This window comes from Rhinopithecus bieti, unplaced genomic scaffold (assembly GCF_001698545.2).
Source record: "Rhinopithecus bieti isolate Rb0 unplaced genomic scaffold, ASM169854v2 scaffold_15133, whole genome shotgun sequence".
Lineage (NCBI taxonomy): Eukaryota > Metazoa > Chordata > Mammalia > Primates > Cercopithecidae > Rhinopithecus > Rhinopithecus bieti.
This window is the reverse complement of record NW_016808815.1, coordinates 2,321,816-2,342,479: the sequence shown is the minus strand read 5'-3', so window position 1 is coordinate 2,342,479 and position 20,664 is coordinate 2,321,816. Positions and strand designations below refer to the sequence as shown.

Below are 20,664 nucleotides of genomic sequence, written 5' to 3'. Positions count from 1 at the left end.
TGAGACAGAGCCTGGCTCTGTTGCCCGAGCTGGAATGCAGTGGTGCCTTCTCCGTTCACTGCAGCCTCTGCCTCGTGGGTTCAAGAGATTCTCCTGCCTCAGCTTCCTGAGTAGCTGAGATTACACGTGTCTGCCACCACGTCTGGCTAATTTTTGTATTTTTAGTAGAGACTGGGTTTCACCATGTTGGCCAGGCTGGTCTTGAACTCCTAAGCTCAAATGATCTGCCTGCCTCGGCCTCCCAGAGTGCTGGGATTACAGGCGTGAGGCACCACGCTTGGCTCACCTTAATTTTTTAAAAAAGGTAGGATTGAATGCTAGGCACTCACCGACTTTCACTGTTCCTCCTTGAGGTTTTTCAACGAACAAGATGGACAGCTGGGAGTTGGCATTCTGCTTGTCTTGTTCCTCCCCAGCAGGTGACTCGCCAATGGACCATTCTGATGAGCAGAAAGGAGGAAAAGGATTATTTCAGGGCCAGGCTCTTCTTAGGCAGTCTTACCTGGATTTGTTGTTCTCACCAATGTTGCAGCTTTTCTTTGTCTAATAAACCTAGATAAATACAACATCATTCTTTCCACTCCCAGCAGCCATCAGTAGAGGGGAACAGATTCCCATTCTTACAGGGGTGTCTCTTCCATGACAGCACAAAGGAACATTATGTAATTCCTAGAAATAGTGGAACTTTCCAGGTAAGCTGTTATTCTCTCTTTGTTGACTGCCATAGTTCCTTTGCTTCCCCATCTTGCCTGTCCCCAAACAGGTAAACAATGGTGGTCAGTGTATTAAAGCAGTACTCTTGGTGTTTTTCTAGGTGATGGACTATAAGGCCACATCGATACAACTACATGAAAAAGACTAAAGGGATAGGTCATTTGGAGAGTAAACTGTCTGACAAGGGTCAGAAAGCCAAGCCTGGCCTGGTATTTCTAGATTCCTTGCTTTTGAAAGAGAGTTTTATTAGGGTTGTACAGGTGTGGCCATAGTTTGACAAGGAAGTAACAGATCATGACCTGTGGTACAAATTGCAAGGATACAAGGATTGTGCTGCAAGGGGAAGAAACAAAACAAAACAGAGAACTGGAAAGAAAAAAACTGAGGCTTTCCCATGAAGAGAGACAAGCTGGAAATAGAGTTTCTTTTGCATCTTCTCATTTGCACTCTGGTGCTTAGTGTTAATCTGCAGTCAATTCCAATTCTAGGATAGTGGAGAGAACTGTAGATATTCCCCCTGTCTCTGAGCCGAATGCCGAGTTCAGGTGCAGCCACTTAATAACTGGAAAAAAATGCATAGGTTGCAAACTCTCTGCTTGTTAATGTTTCTTCAAAAGAAGGAAAATGCACATTTAATTGTTTTAGTTTTCATGTATCAATCATGCTTGATATTTCTATCTGTAGTAGTAGGCCATCATTTTCACAATGAAGTTAAACATTTTCACAATCATGTGACAATCATAGTCATATGATTACATGTTTTTAAACACCCAAGTTAATGTTAAAATTTTATGTTGTTTGTGTTTATGATATTAATAGGAACACATTTAGAGCATGAGGATAAGTGTTTCTCTTGTTTTGTTCACTTCTATACCTGCAGTGCCTATAGGAGTGGCTGGCCCATAAGAGGCCCATAATAGGATCATATTAGGTCCTCAATACAAATTTGTCGAATGAATGAATGAATGAATGAATGACTTCACAGAACAGGAGCTACAGCTGATAGGATGCATTTGAAAGTGTTTTATTGTCTGTATGTAAAGTTCTATAAAAATGTGAATTATTATCTAACTTTAGTACATCCCCAAATGAAGATTGATCTCTGCGTATTTGCTAAATATTAAATATGATAGAACAAATCTGTGGCATATGTGGCTAGATCCTTGAACGTGTGTGTATCATGCAAAATTAATCGTTTCTCAATACATTAGTTTTCTTGTAAGAGGAAACATAATGAAAGATTGCTGTAAAAACTACAGTCTGAATAAGACAAAGATTAGAATCAATACAGCTTCAAGAAATGAGCTCATTAGTGATTGTATTAGGATGAGGTCAGGATGCCTTGTCTGGGCTTGTGCTCACCTGAATCTTTTCTCTCCAGGGCCCGACTACCCAAACCTGAAAGGAAAGTGTGATTTGGGTGATGCAGAGGGATGGAAAGGTGATGAAAATGGTGTGCTGACTTCAACCTTCTTGGACTCCACTAAACCCTGTCTCCTCTGGTGATAGGAAGGAAAAAAACCCTACAAGTTGGCTTGGATAGAAAATCAGTAGAGCTCTAAGTATGAAAGCATCTATAAAAGTGTATGTCTTATTTTAAAATGATAGAAACATTAAAAAAATCCCAGCTGAGCATGGTGTTTCACGCCTGTAATCCCAGCACTTTGTGGGGCCAAAGTGGGTGGATCACTTGAGGTCAGGTGTTTGAGACCAGTCTGGCCAACATGGTGAAACCCCGTCTCTATGAAAAATACAAAAATTAGCCCAGCTTGTTGGTGCACCCCTGTAATCTCAGCTACTCGGGAGGCTGAGGCACGAGAATCACTTGAACCTGGGAGGCACAGGTTGCAGTGAGCTGAGATCGCACCAATGCACTCCAGCCTGGGCAATAGAGCGAGACTCAGACTTAAAAAAGAAAGGAAAGAAAGATTTAAAAATCCAAATATCTAAGTTTGAAGAACAGGGGGAAAACGTGGATATACAGTGAGAAATGGAAGACAGATATGTTGACCCCTAACATTTATACCCAAGGTTTACCAGTCTTATTTATTTCTCAAAGAATGCCTCTTTCTAAGAAGTTTCTCATGTCAAACAAAAAATTGTCATTAAAGCCAACATTTCCTTCTTGGTGCCATCACAGGCGAAACCTGTTGCCCCTGCTCTGTGCACTGGCTCAGCAAGGAGGCTCACTGCCTTTTCTTTTCCTTACTGTCAATGAATAATAAATTTAAAAGCAGGGAAAAGGGTAGAAATTATCCTAACCTGGAGGCAAGGCGCTAGGCGGGGAGACTTCCTCTTCATCTGAAACAAGAAATAGGAGTAAAAAGTCAAGGAGGAAAGGACTTCATCCCAAGTAACCTGAGAAAAGAGAAGTCTGAAAAAGAAGATGACAAACCACGCAATACACTTCCAACTGCTGAGCAAGCCTTAGAAAACTTGGTACCTGCAAAGTGAAACCTGAGTATTGCTGGCAAAGAAAGAAAAATGAATAAATACAAAGTTGATAGAGTAGGGTAATCCAAATGGAAGCACAGATTTAAAAATGGAACACTGCAAGTGTTTTATGTGACTGTCGGTTAGGAAAAAATGAATGCTAAAAATCAAACCTTGATGAAATCAATAATGGAAGTGGTTTTCAAGTCCTGATTTTGTAGCGAAAGTGAATGGCAGATATTATTCATATATCACATTCATTTAGACACAGACATAAAAGTCTATATATGTACTATCTGAGAACTCATTTCCACCCAGAAAACCTCATGATTAATTGCTCTTCAGTATTTAAGAAACAAAAGTCAAGATAAATTAATATAAATATAAACTTTATGAGCATTTTTTCCAACATTATATTGGTATTGAACAGTGCTGTGTAATTTCTTAATATTTACCCATACATATTTGTGGAATTCAAAATATGTCTTTTCATGTTTATGTGCAGAATACTTCCCTTTTTAAAAACATCTGAACTTCAAAGTTCACATTTTATGTATTTATTTTGGTTAAACAAGTTTATATGTAAATTCAGTCAGCATACCTAGTTGACTTAAAAACTTCAGTAGAAGGATAAATTTTAAAACCACTTGGAAGACCATCTCTATAAAAGTGGTTTTCCCAGGACAGTAACCAGACTCAGCCTAACCCAACACCATCTTCATTGGCAGAGGTTCAGTGGGCTGGAGCTTTATGCTTTTTGCTTTTTATAATACAAATGCTATAAGAAAAAGAACGTCAGTATTGTTTCCTGTTAGCAGAGAAAGAAAGCTCAACCTAGTTAGGAGACCAACCACAACAAAATGAAAAGCTGCACTAACTAATGAAGAATATTAGTAACACATGATGCTGGTATGAACAACTTGTGTTTTATTCTAGAGCCCTTATAAATAAGATCTCCCCAGTTAGTGTTTATATTATCAGACAGAGGGTTAGTTATCGTGTGGTAGAATGAGGACTTATGCAAGGTATAAATGCGCATAGCATTTCACCACCATGGAAACAAGTACAGTCTAGTTAGAATAGAACCAACTGGACTCTACACACACCTTAATGATAAGATTCCCCATCACTTGTGAATGTAAAACATTTAATTTAAAAATGTTAATATTCCAATATATAAAACAGCTACTATGAATGCACCTGCTATATTCTATAGCTGCCAGGATTTTTTTTTTTTTTTTTTTTTTTTTTTTTTTTTTTTTTTAAAAAAAAAAAATTTTAGGGGGGTTTAAAAATTTTTTTTTTTTTTTTAAGGAAACTATAAGTTACAGTGTGGTTAAGACATTTATCTTCATCTTTGAAAAAGCCCACATTCTATCACAGTGATGTCTGGTCAGACTTAACAGCCCTAATTGGATCAAGTCATAACCAGTTGTATTGCAAAGGACCCTGTACACATTTGTCAATTCTAGTACCTTCCTAGTTACCCAGCAAGTCACTAACATACAGAAACATTCATCGTGAGAAGCAAGAAATACTACCCATCGCTTCTGCATTAAAGCAACTTGTTACTCCTGAGCAACAGTGCTCACATCACGGAGGTCTGTGAACAGTCAAAGTTCACATTTTACATCCTTAAAGAGGCATTTGGTGTCATCTGGACCTCTGCTGTGCTCTTTCCAAAGCATACATTAGTGTTTTTATGAATAATAAAATCTTCGTACTTAAAATACTAGAATATTTGTGAATTCATGGCCTGGGCAACGTAACAAGACTATGTCTGTAAAAAAAAAAAAAAAAAAAAATAGCCGGGCTTGCATATTATTTGCATGCTGAGAGCTTGGTGGTATGTGCCTGTAGTCTCAACCACTTGGGAGGTTGAGTCTAGAGGGTTACTTGAGTCCAGGAATTGGAGGCTGTAGTGAGCCATGATCATGCCACTGTACACTAGCCTGGATGACGCAGCAAGACCCTGACTCTAAAAACAAAAACAAAAGCAAACTAGAATAACTGTAGATTTCAAAATGTAAATGTGTATGACTGTATAAAACAGGATACAGGAAATACATGCACAGGAATGTTAATTAAAAAGTGCTTTAAAAAATTCCTGACAAAAAGACATAAAATAGTATGTTTTTATACAATCTATTAGAATATTTACTACAAGTATTACCTGCTGGCCTGAAATTTCTTTTCCCAAACTGTCAAACAGGGATATGTGTTATTATTACTTTTTATTAAAATAACTAATGTATTTATAATATATTAATATAACATATTAATATCATTACTTCAGAATCCAAGAGGTGATTCACTGGGTCATGTGGGATTTCAGATTCTTAACACGAAGCTCTCTGTGGTCAAAGAAGCTTGAAAAATGCTAGGCTGGAGTTAAATGTTTGTATTTTATTGTTTTGTGTTTGTGTGTTTGCTGCAGGACATCTCAAAGCTCTCAGTGTGCAAATAATGTGTACTGGAAATGGGGGTGACAAGAAATAGTATGGTCGTTAGCATCTCCCAAACTTAGTTCACTTGGAATTTTTTTCTCCTGAACTAATATGCATGCATTCACATTCCACAAAATTGTGCATTTGCCCAGTATAGGGGTTTCTGAGCTATTAGGAGAATTCTGTGTTTCAGAAGACTGTGAAATAATTAAAATTTTACATTATCAAAAATAAAATAACTTGTAATTTTCTCATAATATTACTTGCCATAGATTTAATTCAGTATTCAGTACTTTATTCTTGTCACCTAGTCAAAGACTTTTATTTACTGAAATATATAAGATTGTTAATTTAAAGTCCTGTAAAAATGAACAGAAATGAAGTTAAAATTCAATCAAATCCTAGAAAGGAGCTTTCTTTGTTAAATGTAAACTAGAAGCTTGAACCAGTTTGATTCAAATGAACACTTTATAAAGGTTTTGTAGTGGTTTACTTTTTGTTTGTGCACAGAGCATAATGAAACATTGAGTTAATTATCTAGAACACAAAATGAGAAGAGTATTCACTAACTTTCATGAAACTAAAATGAAGAAAAATAATCTTGTCTTTAAAAAATTGATTGATACATAATGATATTTGCACATATTTACAGGGTACATGTGATGATTTGTTACATGCATAGAGTATGTAATGATGGCAGTCCGGGTTTTTTTTGTTTGCTGTTTGAGACAGTCTCACTCAATCACCCAGGCTGGAGTGCAGTGGTGCAATCTTGGCTCACTGCAACCTCTACCTCCAAGGTTCAAGCAATTGTCATGCCTCAACCTCCTGAGTAGCTGAGACTACAGACATCAGCCACCACACCCAGCTAATTTTTGTATTTTTAATAGAGACAGGGTTTCACCATATTGGTCAGCTGGTCTCGAACTCCTGGGCTCAAGCAATCCTCCTGCCTCGGCCTCCCGAAGTGCTGGGATTACAGGCATGAGGAGGCACCACGCCTGGCCAGCAATCTGTTTTTTAAGCAAAAATTTGATAGGTGAGTAGTTTCAACGTCTACTAAATGTTAAGACTATTTGGAGGACATGCACAATTGGTTTAGACTACGAAGGAACACATGTTAATGCAATGCTTCAGAGTATCATGAAATAGTCTTCCTCTAGATTACCCAACAGTAATTTCCAACAGCAATTACTTCTCAATTGGCAATCTTTGATTCATTGCACATAATTTTTCAAATTTACAAAAGTGCTAGAAAACATAATCAACATGAGCAAAGTTTACTGTTTCCTTTCTTTTATTTTATTTATTAATTTTGTTTTAGATGAAGTCTCACTCTGTTGCCCAGGCTGGAGTGCAGTGATGCTATCTCAGCTCATGGCAACCACCGCCTCCCAGGTTCAAGCAATTCTCCTGCCTCAGCCTCCCAAGTAGCTGGAAATACAGGTGCTTGTCACCACACCTGGCTAATTTTTGTATTTTTAGTAGAGATGGGGTTTCACCATGTTGGCCAGGCTGGTCTCAAACTCCAGAGCTCAGGTGATCCTCCTGCCTTGGCTCCCGGAGTGCTGGGGTTACAGGCATGAGCCACCTTGCCCAGCCAGTTTCCTTTCTTTTAAAAGTTGTTTCAGTCCTGGCACTTTTTTAAGATTGGGAAATGTAGTTAAGATATTGGGATTCTGAACTTAAATTCTAAAAGAAAATTGCCTGGTTTGATTTGGTTGAGTTTGATGATACTGAAATGTTTAATGGTTCTTATTTGTCATAGAAACCAGATTCTATTGCTACGAGGTAGATGGAATATCCAAATCTTTCTGGTTGTGTCCAGTTCCCAACTATATATATTTATTATATATATATATATATAATTATATATATATATATATATAAATGAATGATGTAAGCATCTTAACAAACAACCATTTTCAAAACAAAACCAAAAAAAATATGTGTCATATTTTCATTATTCCTTTCCTATCTAAAAGTGGTGATGATGAATACATAAACATCAGGTTTTAGCTTGTTGGAATATGACATACAGGGAAACCACACACTCGGTGTGTAGCAGGGCTGTCTTCCCCTAGCTACATAGAAGGGCAATTTACCAAAGTGGAATTTTATTCATCTGTAAGTCATGGGAAAATAGCATTTGTAAGACCATAAAAATGATTCTTTAAACAACTGAAGTTCCCAGAGAAGAACTTCTAGAAAGTAGGGAAAGAACCCAGTCTTATATTACAAGACTGGGATTTTAGGGAGTACACATAAATACTTTGTAATGTGAGAGTCTCATAACTGAATACAAAGCTCCAGAGAGAGCAGAATGTGTACATTCTTCTAGTTATCCAAACTCTCTTGAGCATAAAATAACTCCTGCCTGTGGTTGATTTTAAATTGCCTTTTAAAATTATTTAAGCAATATACACTTGAGACAATTGTTGAGATTTAAGAATAAAGACCAAAAGCTTATAAAATTGTGACTTGTAAACAAACAGTGACATACTGATACAATACCTTGTTTGATTGAGACAAATTCATGACTTCCTCAAGCAGAGCAATCAGTTGTAGTACATACTGGTGTTTGTGACCAAAATAACAACAGCAATAAAATATGGGAGACAATAACAATAGCTAACATTAATTCATCATGTTTTGAGGCATTCGGTTAATTTATTGCATTTTCTTAATGAGATGATACATGCCTTCACACTTTGGTGCTTATAAAACCATGATTTATCCTACAATACATATGTACATTTAATGAATTTTTTCTTCCCAAAATCTATTAAATCAATCTTGCCTAAGAGTGGCTGTGTCTTTGAATTGAAAAGTGTGGTGACATTAATTTTTAACAAAGTTCATTACAAAGAAGTAATGTCATTAGAATAGATAGATCAAGCATGGAGAAATTTTAATAGATGGTTGATTGACACCTAAAGGCAAACTGTACAAAATATTTTAGCATGCTAGTAAAAGCGCCAGGGTAATGTTATTGCAGATGTAAAAGAACCTAAATTTTTTTTAAAATCTTTTTTAAATTTAAAACAAAATCACATAATTCAGGAGAAAGTGTGTTGGAACTTCTGCTGATTCACTTCCTCATCTGTCAGTCACATTCATAAAAAAGAAAGACTTCATCTCAGATTATGTGAGATATTTAATACACACAGGGTTCATTCAGATAGTTTATGTGGCGGATGCCTGGGAAAAGAAAATAAGTTTTATTTCCCTTTTAGCGATTACCAAAACAGTAATAAAAAAAGGAAGTAACTTTACCAATTGAAAAGATATAGACTCTAAGCTAATAAGATGTAAAAATAAAGTATCAGCACTTAGGCATGGAAATGAGTCCTGGTCTTCAAAGTGGTCTCTGATTCTAATGCTGCTGTCACTTTTTGAACCAGCCACAGAACCATTTTCAGAGCTTTCCACAGTGCCAGCTGTTGAGGCACAGCGGAAACCTACTCCGATTACCCTATGTTCAGACATAGGATGTTGGATCTTAGTTGACGAAAAAAAAGTATGATCCCACTTGATCACCCACATTATTCTCTACACATGGCCCTCTGTGACTCTTGTCTGCTTCCAAAAGTGAAATCCACCTTCCTCTGTTGATGGTTGTTCTTCCCCATAAAGTGTAACTTGGCTCCAGGAGGGCAGGACCCATTGCCCAGATCTGTGCCTGGCATGTAGCCAACACTCAGCAAATCTTGCTGAATAAATATGTGCTAGAATAAAAGGTGGATCCTTGGCCCTACTGAGCGTACAGAAAAGAATCTATACTTAGCGTTCCATTGACTTGCTACATATAATTATTATGAAAGAATTCTAAGCCAGGACAGCATTATTTTTATAAGGGCATTGCCTCCTGATATGATTCCTCTGAAGGAGATTTGCACATCTAATTTCTGCTATTACTGTTTGGTTAAACACATTTCTTTATTGTCATCTCTCTTGTTTCAATTCCAGGATACTTTGCCCAGGTCCCAGAACAAAGTGGTCAGTATTAAGGAACAAGATAGCTGGATGGATAGCCAGATGCAAACAAGCAAGCAAGCAAACAAACAATAATAAAACCCCGTGCTGGGAAATCGGCTGCTTTCCAGACAGAGACTTTTAGCAAATCTGAAAAAATTGGCAAATCTAACCACAAACACTACTTCTAAGATAAATATCAGAATCAACTCTCTGTGGCTTCAAAAAGTATTTTCAGAACATTTCTGAGCTGTTGCAGAATGATTCAATCAATCTGGGAATGATGTTAAGGCTGCATTGCCATGATTAATAATCTTAATAGTGACAGAATTGGAGCAATTAATTGAATATCTGTCAACTAATTAAAGACCAGTTAAAGTGCTGAGAATGTACCACAATCCAGGCGTGACCATTTTCAGTAGCTTTAGGCAAGTTGGTCTTACAGAGAAAATCATCCATCTGTTCTGCAGCAGTGCCTCATTCTAACCCTCAGTGACTAAGAACGTACACGGGATGCTCATCCTCCTACCCAGCACTCATGGTGAACGGAAATAAAAATCGATCCAGATTACCCCTGAATGGTCAGCAGCTAAGCCAGCATGGAATTCAACTGCTCATTCATTTTGCAAGTATTTATTAGATGATTGCTCTGTGCAGCTCTCTGCCAGATGCTGGACAGAGTAAGATGAGGGGCCCAATGTCAAAAAGCTTACAACCTGTTAGAAAAAGGAGTCAACCATTAATGCATGATTACATGGAGACAAGAGTGAATGACGGAGGCAGTAGGTCCAAGAGATATCAGGAGAAAGAAGGAGAGATAAAAGTGAGCCAGGATGGTCAGGGGAAAGCTGTACAAAGGAGTGAAACCTGAGTTGGATAGTTAAAAAAAAAAAAAAAAAATTAGATAGACTGACAGTTGGATGAGGGAGGGAGAGCAGGAGAGTTCTAGCTCATGCTGGAGAAAAGGTAGGTTGCACCCATCAATCCTGTTTATGCCCATGCAGGACTCCTTTCTCAACTGGGGATATACATGTAGCAGTAATTATTGTGTCTACTTTTGCTTAAGTATTTTGTCTGTGCTTGATGAAAGTGGGTAATAGTTGAAGAGCACTGTATATTTATAATAAACTTCCATCCACTTACCTTCTTTATTTAGGGATGTCACTTTCTATCCTAAATTGATTCGCTTCCTAGGCATGTAAGGCAAATACATATATATACATGTATTTGCCATTATATAATATATATACACACACACACACGGCAGTTTTTGTACCTGGGTGTGCAACTGCAGGTGGTCATGGTTTTGCTTATCTTCTGCAAATGTCAGAAAAATGCTACTAATTTCAAAATGCCCTAGTCATCTAGCCTTGCTCTTTCATCATGCTGTGTTCTCCATAAATAAGAGTTTTTGCTGGTTGGTTGGTTGAATTTAAGGAAAGGCATTTTCTCATTTAAGCATACAAGTATAATATGGTGACTTTTCAAATTAAGGGTCAGGCACAGGCTTTGTTTAAACTTTGACAGCTTGCCCTCTGGGATTACATCATCTGCTCTGTTGGTTGAGCCTTGCAGCCTGGCCCAAACACCTTTCCAAATTTGGAAACAGAGGTGTATGCCCATTGGCCTTGTAGAGAATAATGTTACAATAATTTCGGCCAGTATGTCCAAACCTCCTTGAAACCATCCCATGGAAGGAGTTCTAGGAGTTTGCACTGTCTGCATTCCATAAGCAAATAACCTTCAAACTGTGGCCCACGTGGCCAGGATTAGTATTCATGTTACTCTCCATGGGAGCCACTGAAGGTCAAGGACAAAGTGAGTATACTAACATTATGCATTCATTATGAGAGCATAAGTTCAAGTTAGCTGAAGAAAAGTAATCCAATGTACTGAAAGAAAGAAAAAAGTATTTTACTAATATATAGGAGACAAGAATATCATAGAAATTAGATAATGAAATATGACACACCGAGAACAAAGCGATACCTAACAAGCTTTTGAGCAGTGTCCAGGAAAAAGAGAAACTTCATGTTGCAGTCAGGAAACAATTATTTCAAAATTTAAACTTTGTTATTCATTATGCAAATAAAAGTTTCACTTTTTAAAATGACAATACAAACATACAAAGCAAAACTGTCTAATCCACCTTCATGAAAACTTCCCTCTTGAAAGACTAATGCTCCTTAGCTTAAGACAGATGAAAATCATTTCCTCCATGGTGAGACAAAGGAATTAGTATTTCATGGAGTAACAGAAGTATATGATTAAGATTATTTTGTAAAACGAGAGCATCTCCATATAAAGTAAAAATAGGATAATATTACAGGAGCTAATTTTCTCAAACTGCCCTCCTGAAAAAAATCTCTGTACAGTTTCCAGTTCAAGAAGGAGCAGCATGTTTACTTAATGTTATATTGTGAATCTGTAGAAATAATTATATAAATCTACATGAATCCATAGTCAGTGTCACAAAGTAAGATGCTAGCCTTCAAAATTACTAGTGGAACCTGGGACAGTTCACACAATAACATGAAAACATTTAATTTTTTAAAAAAAAATCTGGGTAATTCAGAATCATTTTCTGATTTGGGTAATTCTGGGTAATTCTGATCATTATATCAATTGATATAATCCTAAGAAGACCAAACACCTCTTTTTCTTAGCATGCACATTGAAACTTGGAAACTACCAATTAATTGGCTGGCATCTCAACAAATGCTTGTGGTATTTTTATCGTTGTTGTTTTTCTTTTAGAAATACATGTAATGGAAACTTAACAACACACCATTTGTCGTTATACTGACTGGGTCTTGCAGATAAGATGCAAAGGCAGAACACTAAACCACACTGATGAAAGATAATGCAGAGAAGTTCTATGGGGCCACCACGGCAATCATTACTGACCTCTTTCTGCTTCTAATTTTGTGGACCTCAGCCTCACTCTCCCTCCCGCCAACTCACCTTTTGCTGGTGTAGTTCCGGCCTCCTTCTCTTTACTTGGTTCTGTGTAGAAAGTACAAGCATATCGTTTAAAGTGTCTTTAAGCATTTTATTGTGTGATGAGCAACGGGGTGGAGAGGGGGAGGGAAGAAATAAATGACAACAGAACAGGTCATAAATGATACTGAATACTCGTGCTGTACATGGATTATGAATTTAGAAATTATAATTTAGAGCCACACTAAACTTTTCGTGAAAAGCAATTAATCTGATCATTTTTGGAAAAGTACACATAAGAACACTCAATACAGATATTGTTAAAATGCACTCAGCTATACTTGGATCATCTTATATAACATGCTGGAGTAGAATTGGGCAAAAAAAAAAATGTGAGCCACTTAATTTTAGACCTCAACAAGGGACTGACTTTTTAAAGAAAAATCAGTTTGCCTCATGTAATGATTCCAAGAGTTTGGACTTCTAGATTTTATAATAAAGTACAAAATATGTAATTGTGTTACTGACCTCTTTCTGCTTCTAATTTTGTGGACTTCAGCCTCACTCTCCCTCCCTCCAACTCACCTTTTGCTGGTGCAGTTCCGGCCTCCTTCTCTTTACTTGGTTCTGTGTAGAAAGTACAAGCATATTTTTTAAAGTGTCTTTAAACATTTTATTGTGTGATGAGCAACGGGGTGGAGAGGGGGAGAGAAGAAATAAATGACAACAGAACAGGTCATAAATGATACTGAATACTCGTGCTGTACATGAATTATGAATTTAGAAATTATAATTTAGAGTCACACTAAACTTTTCATGAAAAGCAATTAATCTGATTATTTTTGAAAAAGTACACATAAGAACACTCAATACAGATTTTGTTAAAATGCACTCAGCTATACTTGGATCATCTTATATAACATGCTGGAGTAGAATTGGGCAAAAAAAAAAAATGTGAGCCACTTAATTTTAGACCTCAACAAGGGACTGACTTTTTAAAGAAAAGTCAGTTTTCCCCGTGTAATGATTCCAAGGGTTTGGACTTCTAGATTTTATAGTAAAGTACAAAATATATAATTGTGTGCAGTGTAAGTTATTTCAAAGAAAATGTTTCAGTGTCCATGTGAATCTTCTGGATTGGGTTTAGTGGCAATAAATGCAAAACAAGAGCAGTAACATCAGATTCTATCAGTTGAGACTATCTAGTTTGCATTTCTCTGTGTTTGGAATCATATTAGTTTAGACCTGCAAATGGTATCTGACTTACGGTATATGTACAAAAAGAATTGTTTCAAGAATGAATTCTCTTTTTTTGGACTGATGAATAGTGATTCAAATCTCAGTTAACTAAGAAGGACAATTTTAGCAGAATTTGGGAGGAGACATTTGAGCAAGAGGAAGTCAATATTGTGCAATGAATATGAAATATGGCATACAAAGGAAATGATAGTGTCTCAGTGGCAGTAACTAATATGAAAAACAGAAGGGAAAGGTTTGCTTGGAATGGTCAGTAGGTTCTCAGTGTACCAATGTTGATCAAAGTAAATTTGTTATGGGCAAGAAGAAAACATACCCAGGAAGAGGAAGATCCTAAGAAAAATGTCACACATCTATACTAGTTTCAAGATCAAGATCTAAAGAAAATAAATCTGAGCTTGCCCCTGTTTGAACTCATATGGCACTGAGCCAGTTTTGTTCATTTTGACACATAGTAATACTTCTCTATACTGTTTAGGGTTTAGTGTGTGAATCTAGTATTCTTAGCTGGACAAAGGGCCTCTTGTGAGCAGCTAGTTTTCTCAAACTGCCCTCCTGAAAAACAATCCCTGCTTGAACCCAGGAGTTTAAGGTTGCGGTGAGCTGTGATGGTGCCACCGCACTCCAGCTTGGATAACAGAGCAAGACGCTGTCTCAAGAAAGAGAAAGAAAAGAAAAAAGAAAACAAAGAAAAGAGTAAAACGATCTCCAGGGAGGAAGAGGAAGAGCTTTATAATTGCCTCATAAGTTTTTGTGTGAAAAGATGATTAGAAACTGAGACCTTCTCCAACTCCTGCTTTCACCTAAGCTAGACCAGGTCTACAGTCACCTGCTGGCTTCATAACACATTGTCAGTTTAAGCAACCCAAAAGTAATCACATACTGCTTGGTGGGGGTGAGGAGTTCTTATAATATTGCCTAATGTTTTAATGTTTTGGTTGCATTTTATATAATTGTTCTCCAGGCTGTATTCTATTTTCTACCTGGCTGCAAACAAACTGAATATAGGGAGATGTTTCTATGTAGAGTTCCCCACTACATCTGGCACAATATGCTTGCACCTAGCTATTAATACGTATATGGTAGGTATGTCTGAATCCCTCTGAAGGGTTAGGTCAGAGTTGTGCACAAGGTAAATACCTAGTGAATAATTATTGAATGGATGCCAGTTTATCACCCTTTTCAAGGAGGAAGAGGGATGAGAAAGGCCGCTTTGGAGTCTTTATAGGACAATGCACATGATTTTGGTTGCTTCCATCTTGGGGCTATTTGGCTGATAAATGACTCTGAAGAGCCATGTTGGGAATTTAAGCCATGTTGAGCTTTCAATCTTTCGAGCTTTCAATCTTTCAATCCTCTTCTCTTCTTTAGGTGTATGTGGACATAAAAAGAAGCTTCACATATTGCGTGCCATCGGGGACTGCCCTACCTGCCAAGGGTCTCACTGGATCCTTGTACTTGTTTCCTACTGCCAGCTGGTGGACAATGTGGTACTAAGAACTCAAGAAGTTGGTCCTCACATTGAACCTCAGAGGCCACCAAACCTTTCTGGAAAGTCCCTAGGGAGTTTCTGCAGGTGCTCAATAGTGACATATGTCAAGTTGAGAAGGGACAGCTGATCTTCCAGGGTAGAGATGGATCCACTCCCCACTCTCATGAAGAAGATGTGGGTTTGTTTGACCTTTACTATATAGGAAAAAGCCTCACAAATCCTTCAACCCCTTGGATGGAGGCTCAGCCTCCATGCTGTAAAATGCGGACATAATAACTTTTACATAACTTGAAAGGTTTCATAAGAATTCTTCCCCTAATATATGTGAAGTGCCATCCAAATTAGATTAACACAAGAGGATTATATAAACACAATGTATTATTTTTATTATTATCAACTTATCACAATGGTCACCATCCAACTTCTCAGTAGGAATTAGGTTAAAGCTCACAGCTCACAGCACCGTGGAGGCCAAATCATGCTGGGATGGACGTTCTGTATTTGCAGCCCAAACGTGTGTGAGGCAGTGTTTTTACTCACCTTCCGGGGGCGGGGCTGGGGCTGGCACTTCATTTTCTAGAAATGGAAAGAGTCATGGAAATGTTAGGCTCATTTATCACAGAGAAGAACTGCTTTCCACAGCCCCAGGCTGCTTCTGCTGCAGGCAACCATCTCACTTATGTGTACTCACAAGAGGGATGGAGCAGGAAAACACATTCTGTCCTCTCTCTCTCTCTTTCTCTCTCTCTCTCTCTCTCTCTCTCTCACACACACACACACACACACACACACACACACACACACCCTACTACATCAAGAGGCCCAAGACATTCATGCTGCCATTTATGTGTGGTATATAGATTTCCAGAAGGTGGCATGGTGTAGTGATGGAAAGATAAGAGTAGAATGGGGATCCAAGTGTCCTTGCCACTTAGTTATCCTCTCCAAGGCAGGCTGGGCATTTTCTTGTGCTGAGCCTGTTTTCCTGCCTCTAGAGAAATGGCCACAACACCCATCTTACATGGGCAGGACTGCTGTTAGGATGAAGTGAAACACAGTGGGTAGCAAGCATATGGCGAGCATATCCCGTAGAGTCTAAGGTAAGGTCGGTGCAGAAATGAGACCCCTTTTTCCCAGAAAGCAAGAGCACTGCATCTCCAACATTGTTCTGCCTGCATGGGAGACACTTTCTGAACGCAGATGACATCAAAGTCCTCTGGCTTTGCAGTGCTTTTTGTTGTTGTTGTTGTTGTTGTTTTACAGGGAAGGTGCAATTCACTGGGAAACAGAATTAAGCCCTCTCAGAATCGCTTCTGGAAATATACGTGCTTGGAGTAGATTCCCACCTACACTTATTAAAAATTTTCCAAGCTCTGATTTTGAGGTTTTGGTTTACCTGGCTTTGGATGTCTGGTTATTACAGAGCAGTCTGGCTATGAGGTCTGACAAAGAAACTTCTGTTAAAGAATATACTATTTCCAAGTAGCTAAAGGCATCCCCATGAACAAAGAGCACAGCATTTCCCCTGCCAAATCCCCGTGGATGCCCAGAATTGGGAATTAGTGACATGTGAGTATCACTCACTCATGAACCAGCTGCTTCATCTCCAGGACAAGAAGAAGCAGTTAATGAAGGTGATCGCTTCTAAAATTATCTTCTACTTGACTACTAAATAAAATATAAAGATAGCAAAGTTTTTGTATTATAGACACATTGTGGAATCCTGGGAGCCTTTGTCAGCATGTGGGATTTTCCACATTTTTTCCCACAAGTGACTCTTGTTGAACAGGGAGAACGATGCCCCGTAACAAGCGGTTTGGCAGAACAGTCACCACTATGTGTAGGCCAAGTGCCCCATTCTAGTCTAGGAAGGCTGGAATGAGCATGGAAAAATGGATGGATTGCACCGTAACTGAAACAAGAAAAGAGTAATACAGGCCTGCCAGGATGCAATAATGTCTTTTTCCATCACTCATTTTGTGGCTAGTATAAACTCCAATTTATTGTTTTTTAAAAACTTTTATTCAGGTGGTCATAAATAAGTTTATTACTATTTACTAGTGAGGGAGAAGAATATATATAACCAATAGACAAAAAACATAGCCTTATACATGGGCAGAAGAAAATGTAGCAGGATGTGATGTAATTCGCAGATACAGTGAAAACACAAATGTCCCTTGGATGGCATTGTCAGAAATGTTTTTGTTTCTTCACTACATCATGGAAAGAATCACTCAGGTTATCATCAGTCAAAACATGAAACCGTCAGTCAAAGCATTTTATTTTCAGAGATCTGAGTGCAGAAATGGAAATCTAATATTGTCCTCTTGGCTTTGAATAAGTTATTGCAGCACATGGATATCAGAATACTGAGAGCGAGACGCCAATTTCTTTGACACGCTATCTTTCAGACAGGGCCATTGCCATGACATGCCCAAGGACTTCTTCCTGGCTCTGTCTACAGACAAGTTCCTCATCCCTCCAGTCTCCTTTCCCTGCAGCTGCAGAAGTTATTTATCCTACAACTGTGTTTCATCCCATTATTCTGCTTGAAAGAGTTTCTATTACTATTTGATTAGGTCTACACTCCCCAGTTTTGCATTCAAAGTCTTTGTTCATGGGCCCTTCTTTCTCTCCCTTCTCTTACTACATTCCAGTGGCCCCTCTGTTCTAGAGTCATTTCTGTTCACCTTCTGACCTTTCTGCCACTGTTCTCCCCAGCAGACCTCCTGCTTTTTCTGAACATGTGATGGAGTCAGACTTAGGTCTGAATCCTGACTCTCTGCCTTATCCATTGTGCAATCATGTGCAATTCCTTAATCTCTAACAGCCTTGGGTCCTTCATCTGAGAAATAAGAATAACAAAATAAATAACCTCTTAGGGTGCCAATTCTATGTAAAATGCATAGGGTAGTTCCTGCCATGTAGAAAGTGCTCTATAATTCACAGAATGAACTGTCTCCATTACTATCATTTGGCAATCTTTATCCACATTGCCAACATTTTTCTCAAGGCACTCGGAGCTGATTCTTCTTTTTTTTTTTTTTTTCTTTTTTTTGAGACGAAGTCTCGCTCTGTCACCAGGCTGGAGTGCAGTAGCGTGACCTTGGCTCACTGCAGTCTCCACCTCCTGGGTTCAAGCAGTTCTCCTGCCTCAACCTCCCAAGTAGCTGGGACTATAGGCACTTGCCACCATGCCCAGTTAATTTTTGTATTTTTAGTAGAGACAGGGTTTCACCATGTTGGCCAGGATGGTCTCGATCTCTTGACCTCATGAACCACCCACCTCGGCCTCCCAAAGTCCTGGGATTACAGGTGTGAGCCACCGTGCCCAGTCAGAGCTGATTATTCTATTCTGTTCTTCTTTCTTACTCTTTTGCATTCTGGACCATGTCATAATGCATTCTCTTTTCACTGACTTAATTATTTTCTAATAGTCTCTGTATATTTATGTTTCTGTTTCTCCCCCATCTAAACAAAGCCAGGGGTCTTTCCTTCTTTTCTTATCTCCCTGGTGTCTCATTTTATTGCTGGAAACACATTAAATGCATAGAGAATTGATACAAAAGAATTAAGAAGGGCTTCTTTTGGTGGTTGGATATGAACTATTAAATTGATCATACCTGTTTAGCATGTATGTGCCCAATTCCCATTTTTTAAGGGTAATCATAGTTGCTTAAAAATCCAGCTAAGGCCAATGGTAAATTCTAATCAAATACGTAAAAGAGAATCATCTTGGGCACTAAAACTGTAGATGTTCCCTGAAGGTACATTCTCCATTTCCGTTTTTTCTATAGCCCCATGGGCTATGTAACAGACCAAAAATCAAAATGATAATGTAAAGGGCTTAATTCAACTTCCACTTAATCCACAAAACATTGGTCATGAATAGCCAACTCTATCAGAGAGAATGGCAGAAACGTTATAGGGTACTAATGTTAGGACCGTTGTGGGATGGTTGCAGGGAGTAGAAATAGAAAAATGTATACCAGCCTGGTAAACAGGCAGATCCAGAACTTTTTCTTCTCAAAATCACAGAAACCTCCTTACTTTATAGCCAGTGAAGGAGTAAATACATTGCAACCCCTTATTAGAACCCACCGCATGTAGGACCTAGTGTATATTAATCCTTTTAATCCTTACAACTCTATGAAATCAGTACTATGATTATCTCCATTTTGCAAGTGGGAACTGAGGCTCTTTGAGATCGCACAGTCTAGGAAGGGTGGAACCAGGCTGTACTCCAGGCTTGCTTGGCTCAGCCTGGCCTCTGCAGCCCGGGCCTGCACTTCCTTTCCCTGCTACTTAAGTTGACCAAGTCAGAAGAGGGTTGATGGACTTCTCAGAACAATGACACCATTTTCCCCACTGAATTAGTTGGTCTTAATCTCAAGACCACATAGCCTCATATGGATGTTGTCCTCCCCATTTGTAGGAGTGGGGTGCACATCGATTTCCTCAAGTCTGAGATAGAGATAATAGCACAGCCTAACTCGGGGGTCACTGGCAGAATGAATGCATTAGCAGGGGTAGAGAACATGGCAAATGTCACATGAGCTTTATCTTTTCATGATTTTTATCGTTATGATCATCATTTTTACTCAGACACACCTATGAAAAAGACACTTATGTCTTCCTCCACATGCTGCCTGCTAAGGATGTGTCTTATTTCTAGGTCTACGAGCTGTATGTGTTAAAACATGTTTGCATGTGGGGTGGGGACTGAGTAAGTATCTGGAGACTGGACAGAAGAGGTGAGTCCCTCATAACCCTACTATAAAGTGGGAATAGTAGTTGAGCTCGATGCAATTTATATGCATTATAGTTTGTACACTGCAGATAAGTAGATCAGTCAATGATTCAATCAATCAATCATGGTGAGACAGAAATGATCAGAGAAAATAGGACCTTAGTCCTTTTCAGAGCATTTGAAACAGAAAATTCCAGTTGTCTTAAACCTGGAAACTGGGAAACGAAGGAGTGGTAAAGGCCAAACAGCACATGACTTAAATGGAAAATGAAGCATTGCAGGTAAGTCTCAGAGACCCCAAGGTGTGCCCGTTTACCTTGAAGGAACTTCTCAAGCATCTCTCTCACTCTAATTCATGTGTTTGTCTCTGACAGGTCCTGTCATGGTCAGCTTTGCCCATTTCTCTAAAAATAATTTACATGTTCCTAAAATTCACTGTCTGCCTCTGTAATATTCGTTCATTAACAGCAATTTCCACAGTACCTCACTGAATAGGGACCATAGGCGGGAGCACCCTTGCAAGCTAAATTCACTGAACTCCCATTATGAATTTAACAAGGTCAGTGGGTTATAAAAGTGGTTACAGGCCGGGCGCGGTGGCTCAAGCCTGTAATCCCAGCACTTTGGGAGGCCGAGACGGGCGGATCACAAGGTCA

At 38.5% G+C, this 20,664-nt stretch overlaps 1 protein-coding gene across 5 annotated transcripts in view; it reads right to left on the bottom strand.

Moving 5' to 3' along the window:
* MYBPC1 (myosin binding protein C1) overlaps positions 1–20,664 on the bottom strand; it is a 106,159-nt gene that overhangs the window by 66,036 nt on the left and 19,459 nt on the right. For 3 of the 5 annotated variants that reach the window (XM_017887273.1, XM_017887275.1, XM_017887272.1), the window contains exons 2-7: positions 15,799–15,834; positions 13,095–13,136; positions 12,534–12,575; positions 2,977–3,015; positions 2,077–2,112; positions 330–440 (exon numbers count right to left, since the gene is read on the bottom strand). In XM_017887273.1, coding sequence (XP_017742762.1) covers positions 330–440; positions 2,077–2,112; positions 2,977–3,015; positions 12,534–12,575; positions 13,095–13,136; positions 15,799–15,834 — 306 coding nt within the window. The remainder of the gene's footprint in view (positions 1–329; positions 441–2,076; positions 2,113–2,976; positions 3,016–12,533; positions 12,576–13,094; positions 13,137–15,798; positions 15,835–20,664) is intronic. The other 2 variants (XM_017887276.1, XM_017887274.1) reach the window with 1 other exon arrangement.